This window comes from Argentina anserina, chromosome 3 (genome assembly GCF_933775445.1).
Source record: "Argentina anserina chromosome 3, drPotAnse1.1, whole genome shotgun sequence".
In the NCBI taxonomy this organism is placed as follows: Eukaryota; Viridiplantae; Streptophyta; class Magnoliopsida; order Rosales; family Rosaceae; genus Argentina; species Argentina anserina.
Genome location: NC_065874.1, coordinates 18,964,710 through 18,974,498, shown reverse-complemented (window position 1 = coordinate 18,974,498; position 9,789 = coordinate 18,964,710). Strand labels below are relative to the sequence as shown.

General features: G+C 37.5%; 1 protein-coding gene across 4 annotated transcripts; it reads left to right on the top strand.

Annotated features, from left to right (window-relative positions):
• Nucleotides 1–5,867: 5,867 nt before the first annotated feature.
• Nucleotides 5,868–9,310, top strand: LOC126789045 (fasciclin-like arabinogalactan protein 17). 4 transcript variants are annotated; one of them, XM_050515096.1, is made up of 3 exons: nucleotides 5,868–7,267; nucleotides 8,600–8,726; nucleotides 8,898–9,310. In XM_050515096.1, exons 1-2 carry the CDS (start codon nucleotides 5,947–5,949, stop codon nucleotides 8,671–8,673), a joined length of 1,395 nt encoding a protein of 464 aa, XP_050371053.1. In that variant the 5' UTR covers nucleotides 5,868–5,946; the 3' UTR covers nucleotides 8,674–8,726; nucleotides 8,898–9,310. The 4 variants fall into 4 exon arrangements, with proteins under 4 accessions (XP_050371053.1, XP_050371052.1, XP_050371051.1 ...); XM_050515095.1 differs by having other exon boundaries at nucleotides 8,894–9,310; XM_050515094.1 differs by having other exon boundaries at nucleotides 8,597–8,726.
• Nucleotides 9,311–9,789: the final 479 nt, after the last annotated feature.

Here is a 9,789-nt window from a genome sequence, read left to right as displayed (position 1 = left end):
GCGGAGCAAAATAATTCAAAGGAAAGCTAGCAAACTCTATTCAGAAGAATGCGGGGGGTTTCCAAATTTATGTACCAAATTTTGGATCCCAAGGTGTGGCATGTACCATAAGATCACTTCTAACTCGACAGTTTTTAATTTATCTTGGAAAAGTTTCACTGATTCATCAACTCGACGTCTCTAGTGTCCAAACTCTCATCGTCATATGGCAGCTCATGTCATAGACTGCATGGTGCATAACTTTCTGTGTCCTGCCTCTTCTGCACTCTTTACTGGGCAATATTCTGGATGCTTTCTTTATACAAATTTTTCAATTTCATTTGTTGTGTGTGAAGTCTGCTTAGGTTTACCCTGAGAAATTTGTGCTTCCGTTTTTGGGTGGATGATTATAAATACTGTTACGGGAGTTAAATTCGGGGGACCTAACCTCGTAGCTTTATATTTTGATGTGTCAGCTCATTGGGACCTGCACACAACACGAGTCAAAATCAAAGGGTCAGCGGTGCGCTGATCTTTGACACTCCGAAGCTTAAGTTAGAATCTGATACATAATTTAAGTTCGAGAGTTAATGACTTGGGAATACGTTACATTTTTTAGATGGTTTAAGCAGCCTATTTATAGGCGCATTGGGAGATGTGTCTAGCTCTTCCTTCAATGTAGGAATGTGCGCTAGAAACATAACGTCTTTATCATTTAGGCAAGCTACCGTGGGTGGCATTAATGGTGACACCCGAGCAAGCAGTGAGGCTATCAGACCGGATTGCCTGCCAGCTAGGCTCTAGGGTTCTGATCACCGGTCCGGCGGCCGAAATAGGAATACGGGGTGAGTTTTCACCGAGCTGATCGCTTGAGTCTATAGGCTACCCCTCCTATCCGCTTCTCTACTCTACAAGGTCTACTTTCTTCTTCCTTCAGACCGGGCCAAGCCATTAGGTTGTTTAAGTAGGTTGGGCTAGGTCGTTGCGCTCCTGCCACCTCTTGGCAAAGTAGGCTGATATTATCAATTATAATAATAATGAATTAAGCAAGCGGCTATAGTTAAATCACTACCATCTTTTCTAGGTTTGATATTGGAAGTCCTGCTTTTATTACTATTTCTGTTTTTCTCTACAAATGTAACTATCACTATAATTGTCACTTATTGCTTAAAATATAACTATCAATACAAATTTGAGAACGAAGATAACTGTCAATGCAACTAGTAATGTGATTATTCCAACAACTGATTACAGACAATTTCTCGTCCATGGCAGTCTGAAAGGTAAGGTTCTTACGGAAACACCATCGAGGTTTAATGTAATATCCCAAAAATTAGTATTTACTATTTAATACTCTAAGGTTATATTAACTTAGAATTAATTCAAGTTTTCTTCTAATATTTCTTTTTAGAAACCTATGATGCTAAGGCTATACTTTCAAAGATAGAAAATTTCTTTTTGTAAGTATTAGACCACGATTTGAATACGTTAGCTCATATTCTTGCGTATACTCGATACTTTGTAATCGAGTTTAAGACTAATACTAATAGTATTATCTTTTATGCATTATATTAGTGTTAGATAGTGCAAATATATTGAAAACCTTATGAAAATAATATACTAAATTCCTTTACTTTTTAGAATAACATATATAAATGTGTTTGTTATATCTACATATATATATATATATAATCCTTATGCCAATATGTTTTAAACCTAGCTGATTTATTTTTATGTTTTACACCATCACACTTTTTTTTTCTTTGCCAACAACCACACTAACTAGTTAGGCCATCACTCAATATTAATTATTGAGAATGGTGGGTGAGAATTGAACTTTTTTGTTCCTTCTTGGCCTATTTATAGTTGTGAGTTGCCTCAAGTTTTCCTTCACACTTCAAAATCAGAAATAATGCAAGTCTAGAGTTCCCTTAGTTGATAGAAAACTCAACCATTCAATGTTTCTCAACCTAAAATTCTAGCCTTCACTCTTTATCTCTTAAACAAGTTTCTTCTTCACTAAAATAATCAAACTTTGGATCCGCATCAAAACTTTCATTTCACCCTTGAAACTTCAAGGTAAGTACATCTTACATCATTATAATCTTTTGTCTTTTAAGATTTATCAAAGTGCATAGCTAAGGATAAAATGGAAAAGACCATGTTTTGGTAAGAGTTATATTTTCGTATTTTATAACATCTGAGTTTGTCCATGGTAACAATAGAATTAAATTTTTCATGTAAACTGCTTCAATTTAGGCTTTTTAATCACTCAAAAATGTTTAGAAATGGATAAGTTATGGCTAATCAAAGTTACAGTTAATAAACTCACTGAAAATCTTTTGTAGCACTCACAACTTTAAAAACTCATATCTCACTCATTTCTAAACCATTTTCCACAAACTTTATATCCAATTAAAGTATAAGATATCTACCTTTAATCTGGAAAGTTTCAGAAGAAATGACAAAATGTTTGTTACAAGTAGAATATGTAGACATCTAAGATGATAACTTGATGATCGATTTCTGCACTGCTACTGTGTTTGAACTTTTTTGGACTCAATTACTTTGAACTAGACTGTATGACTTATACGATTGGATTCCTTACGAAAAATCCTTGAACATAGACTCATCACTTGCCTAATTTGGACATTTATTGATGGAGTTATCGATACGGAAAGTTGACGGACTTTGACACTATTATTTGAATGACAATTGCTACTTTAAACAAAGACTTTCCTTATTATGGGGGAAATGACTACTAATCATTTGACTACTAACTAATATTATCTAATTAATTTTAATTTAAAGTACATTTATTTTATTTGCACATTTACTTACAAGTTTATTAACTTATTTATTTCATGCATACATTGAGTTATTGATAAGTATTTATATATTGGTGTAAGATTATATATATTTTTTAGTATTTAAATATTGTCTTAATTACTAAACTTTGTGATATTCTATTGACGTTATTGAGTTGGAGGTATGAAGCCAGGTGATTAGTACTGCCCCGTGTTTAAGTGAATTGCTGGTAAAATTATTTTGTGCTTTGTGAGTTAGCCTTAGACCCTAGTCCTTACAAATAGTGTACTATTATACTCATAGGAGAATTGACATTGAGTATACATACTTTGGTGTTGGTCTCGGTATGCTGAGACTTATTCGTGTTTTGGATAAACGTGAACCCTAACATGTGACTTTGTGATTAATTACCAGTTTTCTTGAAAATTCACACAATTGATTGAATATATTGATGTTAATATGTATATCTATACGCATAAGTAAGAATTCGTGTGACCAAATACACCTGGTTTTTGGTACATATTACTTGGTTGTTCATATTTGAATTTCTCATTAGCCAAATTATTATAAGAATGTATTATGTACTTACTGGGTCTGTATTACTCATGGTGCTACACAATCTTATTTCATGTAATGAGTAAATGCTTGGGGAATGAGATGAATCTACTAAATAAAATGATGGTTTTTCTTCACTTATTATTTCAAGACAATAAATGCGAGACTCATCTATCTTCGCTAAATTTCAATATTTCTAAATCCGTTGTATTATAAAATAACTCTATTAAAAATATTATTCAGACATATATTTCTATCAGTTTTATTGAGAAAATTTTATTGGTTTTGAGGTCACACCTCTAATTCGGGAACCATATTTCCATATAATAGTGGTCTCAGATTTGGGGGCGTGCCATTTAATATCCAAAGTCGCTAGCTTAGTTGGAGGCTTTATTTAACAGCTTTTTTAGATGTAGCTATACTAAAGTAAGTAGTCGTGGAGATACCTATCTATATGGATAGAAATCTATCTATGAATCGATCTAGACTACACAATCTTCCTAGAGATGGAGAGCCCCTTGCCTCGCCTTCTTGCTTGCTTACCTAGCTCTTGTCTTAGTTACTTTTCCTCTTTTCTAGGTTTTTTTCTGAGTGTTAAAACGGTAGATTTTTCATTTTCCAATGAATTTCCCCTTCGTACTACCAAAAAAAATGAGATTCTTGGCTAGAAGAAGAGGTAATGATGAGTTTCACGCGCTCTAAGCCCGGCCCGTGCGCGGTTAGGAAGATTGGCCACTTGACGATCAGCGACGCCAAAAGTCTTATACTCGACAGTCAATTGTTGGGGAAGTAAAAATGGAACTATCCCCATTCCCAGCCCGGGGCTGTGTTAGGTCCACGGACCAGACTAAGAATTCTGACTCTAGTTTTTCGGGTAAAGGTTATACGGGCGACTATTGCATCGTTTAACAACAAGTCAAAGTATACTATATCAATTCAAAAATTCTTCACAAAAAATTCTGGTTTGGATCTAAATATCAATTCAATCTTACTGTAAGTTAGTTTGCTGATGAAATGAAAAAGACTTCTATAGAAAACCAAGAAGCATAAAGCAATCAGATATGAAGATCCATATATGGGGAAAATTCTAGTATACATCAATGTATACTATACATCCCACATCTGACGGTCGATATTGTTTTATGAGTGGGGTCAAAAAAATAATATATGTTGTCAACCGTTGGATGTATGATGTATAGCATACATTGATGCATACTGGATTAACCATAACAAGTTTAAAAGAAAAAAAAGCAACCACTCATGACAAGAGATGGAAGAGGAGTGAAGACTTGATTATATTTTTATTATATAATCAAGAGAGAGAGAGGGGAACAAATTTAGTTTTTGGTAAAATGTTTTCTCATTAATAAGACTTGATTATACAATAGATACTCGTTAAATTAATACTCGATTAATTAATAATTTTGCTAAAATAATACTTTTTACCGGTCCTGATTCGGTGATAATGTGCTAAATTAATAATTCACTATATTTGTAACATAATAAAAATTTGAGAATTCATATAGACCCCATCGAATATATAAATTAATAATGATATAATTTATATAATAAATTTTTATTTTTAAGGATTTCAGTGAAATATTTTGTTGATTTAATTATTGTTAAATAAAAATAATATAATACATCGAAGAATATAATATTTTGAATAACGATATCCGTGATAAATCAAATAATGTGGTGCATGAATGGAGTTTTTTCTTTGAAAAAGTGAAAAAACATATTTATTATACCTTCATAAATTAATATGTTATTAAGTATTTGATTAATTATTAATTTATCGATGTATTAATATCTCAGTAAAATAATAAATTTTATCAGTCCCGAACCTATTAATTTATAAAGATTTACTATTTTTATTATATTTATATTTAACTATAGTTAGTGTTAATATACACGTGACATAGATTAGGAGATGTGGTCATGTAGTGGGCATACTAAAAGTGTGCGACAAATTTGATTTCAGCTATTACCATTAACAGTTATATATACACTTTTTTTTGTTATTAACACATGGAAAATGATATTTAATAATTCATCTTTGAGAAAAATCATGTGAGAAAAAATGTATTAATAGTAAAAAAAAAGCAAGTGTAAATAGCATCAAAACTACTCTTGATAAAGTTACTATTACCCAGTCATGGTGAAATGAAAGGTTTAACCCTTTCTGTACTTGGCTACTGTACTAGGCGCGGTGAAAGGTGAAACCGACAACACAGGGTCAAAGCCCTTTTCTTTCTAACCCCGAGCGTTGAACAAGCTGGTGTAGTTGTCCTCCCGGGGCCCACCATCAGGTTGTCGGAACCTTCTTTACTCCCACTCCCCATCTCTTGCCTTGTACACTCCATTACCATATCCCACATTCGCCACGTGTTACTATTCACATGCTCTCTCTCTCTCTACCGTAACCGACACCCTCCATTTTTTACCAACTTCAGTTAAACACTTAAACTCCGAACTAAGCACAAGGCTCACCATAACCTAATAAACTATTACTCCCACTCTCTCTCTCTCTCTCTCGAAACTTTACTCTTCTACTTCTTCTTCTTCTTCATTTCTCTGAATCCACCGCATTGTACGCTCGCCATGGATTTCCGCATCCCTGGCGCGTCGCCGCCTCTCGCCTTTTTCCTCCTCCTCTTCTCAACCTGCTTCGCATTGCCGGAATATTCCCAGAAACCCTCCTCCTCCTCCTCCTCCTCCTCCTCCTCAGCTCAGATCAACTCCAACTCCGTCCTGGTGGCCCTTCTCGACTCGCATTACTCCGAGCTTGCCGAGCTCGTCGAGAAGGCCCTGCTCCTCCAGACTCTCGAAGACGCCGTCGGCCGACACAACATCACCATCTTCGCTCCTCGAAACGACGCCGTCGACCGCGACCTCGACCCCGACTTCAAGCGCTACTTGCTCGAACCGGGCAACCTCAAATCCCTCCAGAAGCTTCTCCTCTTCCACGTCATCCCCACCCGGGTCGGATCCGACCAATGGCCCACCCACTCCTCCTCCTCCCGTCACCAGACGCTCTCCCAGGACCACCTCCATCTCTCCAGGCTCGACTCCGGTGAGAAGGCCGTAGATCTCGCCCGGGTCATTCATCCCGATTCCGTGACCCGACCCGACGGCGTCATCCACGCCATCGAGAGGCTTCTCATCCCCCGCTCCGTCGAAGACGACTTCAACCGCCGCCGCAGCCTCCGCTCCATTTCCGCCGTCAAACCCGAGGGAGCTCCCGAAGTCGACCCGAGAACCAACCGGTTGAAAAAACCCGCTCCGCCGACCAAGCCCGGATCCTCGCCCGTTCTTCCCATCTACGACGCCTTGGCTCCCGGACCTTCACTCGCCCCGGCTCCCGCTCCCGGACCCGGTGGGCCCCACCACCACTTCAACGGCCACGCGCAGGTCAAGGACTTCATCCACACGCTCCTGCACTACGGCGGTTACAACGAGATGGCGGACATTTTGGTGAATTTGACTTCCTTGGCGACAGAGATGGGTCGGCTAGTGTCAGAGGGTTATGTGCTCACTGTTTTAGCTCCCAACGACGAGGCAATGGCGAAGCTGACGACGGACCAGCTCAGCGAGCCGGGTGCGCCGGAGCAGATTATGTACTACCATTTGATTCCCGAGTATCAGACTGAGGAGAGTATGTACAATGCTGTTAGGAGGTTTGGGAAGGTGAGCTATGAGACACTGCGGTTGCCCCACAAGGTTGTGGCTCAAGAGGCTGACGGGTCGGTTAAGTTCGGGCAGGGGGAGGGCTCCGCGTACTTGTTCGACCCGGATATTTATACGGATGGTCGGATCTCGGTGCAAGGGATTGATGGGGTGTTGTTCCCGGCCGAGGAGGTGGAGTCCAAATCCGAAACCAAAGCGGTTCAACCCGCTAAGATCGTCGCCAGGCCCAGGAGAGGTAAACTTTTTTTATTTTTTTGTGTGTTCTTTGTTCTTTGTTGGTAGGGAAATGTGATGCAAAAGTTTACTCTTTGGTATTGCTTGAAAATGTGGGTTAAGCGTAGCTAAAAGGAAAACGTGAAATTGGCTTTTGGGGAGGCGGTGAAATGCACATTGTGTGTGTGTGTGTGTGTGTTTTTTTTTTTTTTTTTTAAATACAAACACACAATCGTTTGATGAGAAGATTGCTTTCAAGGGAAGAAAATAAGTGGGAAAAAGTAGTCTCTTCTGAGAGGGCTGGAATCTGATAGTGAAATCACATAGCGCAACAATGTTTAACTAAAGGCACTCCTTTAGCGCTCATTACTATTCGTTTTTATCAACTATAGCCCTTCATCTTAAGCTTCTTGTTTGCTGAACAAATTTTGGAGTACCCAATTTCACCGGGAATTGGGTAAGGATCCAAAAAATGAGGTCGAAAGACAAGTTCCAGTACTTCTAAGTTCTCACCAGATATGAGAGGGTTTTTTTTTTGGCCATAACATGATATAGGTCTCGTGTTCGAGTGTTTCTGGGTTTGAATGACAGGAATTTATAGGCTTAATGAAGTCGCAAATCAGTTTACGGATGTCATCCGGGTTGTTGTCTTTTAACCTAGGTAGAGGAAAGAAGGAAGGGGCAGTAGAGGAAAGAAGGAAGGGGCAGTAGAGGAAATCTGTGTTGATGATTGTGACATTATACCAAAACAGAACAAAACCAGCTGTTGGTGATAAATAGGCTTTGTCTTCTAATGTATATAGCACTACTGATTCTCCTCTCCATTTGACAACTAGTGTATGATGCTGTACACATGTAACGCCCAAAAAATAGACCGCCAACAATAATTTTGAGACTAACATCTGAAATACTTTGTTAGTTAGTTTGTTTTTAATCTTTTATTTCTGTGTTTCTTTCTATCTGTAGCCTTAGTTGCGAAGAATTGCTCCCAAATAATGGTTTTTCCCAGCTGCAGAAAAATATTCCTGTCTGGATTTGATTTCATGATAAAAGTAAATAACCTAAATTAATAATATTTGACAATGCCATTAGAATGAAGTAAGAGTAGCTTCTCTGTCTCTGTGAATAGTACACTGTGGAAGATAATGCTTCCCCAAACAATGATGAAATAGACCATTATGAAAAATCAGAGGCTTCTTTTGTCTGTCTCTAAATTATCCTGAAGAATTTGGTATAGTGTAATGAAGTAGTAAAATTAGGTAGCAAACATAATGTTTCAACTGGTTTATGCTGAATTTATCTGCTTATTTTTTATTAAGTCCTTAGACTTATCAAGTTAGTCTGAAAATAGCAGGAAAATTGATGGAAGTAACATGTCGGATGCTAAGTGCTGTTGGACAGAATTCTCGGTTCACAACTTGCCAATGAAGTATGCTGCGACTGTATTTTCTAGATGGGCATGACCAGGAAAACTGGCCAAGGTTATGATCTCCCCTGTAGTATCCACCTCATATGTATAGTAACTATTTAGAGATGATTTTTTCACTGGCTTCAGCATATATGAACTTTAAATCTTACATGTTACCTCATTATAGTGCTAGAGGAAGTTAAACTTGCAAATTAATGATGTTACTCATTTTATACGCAGACAGGGAGTCCTTGAGATTGATCAATGGATGTAAAAAGTCATGGAAAAAAGGGCAGCTTACAAGAATATCAGAGTTTGGTGGTGAACTTGGTTTTTTTTTTCTTAAATGGGTTTTTCTTTTACCGTAGTATGTCTCTTTCAATTTCTCTTTTTCTTTCTCTCTTTTGCCCTTTTTGCGGTTCTGGGTCTCTGGTAGAGAAGAAAGAAGATAAGCTAGAGTTAAAATACACAATTAAGTACATAAATGTATTTTACATTACAATCACCATTATTTTTTTTTTCAATTTTTTTAGGTGGTTTGTTAGTAGTGGCACTTAGGCCGTGTGTAATCATCAGGATGGATGGGGCAGTAGTGGCTTTCTCTGCCCACTGAATAAAAGTCTAAATGGAATGAAATAAAATCATTCTTTTCTGTAATATTCTCCAGTGATTGAGATGTATTGTTAGTTTTGACCTTGTCAATATCAAAGTCCACTGATGGTTCTTGTGATCGCATTTCCATATCATAAGAATTACAAAATGTCCCTGACCTAGAAACCATTGAAGATTTGGTTACACATCACTAGTACGGTAGTACATCTAGCTTTTGTCAGTCGAAGTACCACTCTGCATATGGGATCACAGCATTCAAGCACAAAATGATCTTGAAGAACTGTACTTACTCCAGTTTGCTGAAGCTCAAAAGAAGTAAGACCCAAGGCTTCTCATTTGTCTCACAAAATGGATAAAAGGTGGCCGGAAAAGCTAGTAGCACGTTTACTAAACCATGATAGGAGTAGTGTTCTAAATATTAGATATATCGGTGATATTTAGAAAACGATACGATATCGCTATATCGGTTGAATATATCGGTCAATGGTTAAATATCGGTCAAATTCCGATATATGGATCAAACT

Coding starts and splice junctions, on each gene's coding strand:
- LOC126789045 (XM_050515094.1), top strand. CDS start 5,947: ATGGATTTCCGCATCCCTGGCGCGTCGCCGCCTCTCGCCTTTTTCCTC. Junction 7,268..8,596: donor CGTCGCCAGGCCCAGGAGAG/GTAAACTTTTTT, acceptor GTCTGAAAATAG/CAGGAAAATTGATGGAAGTA.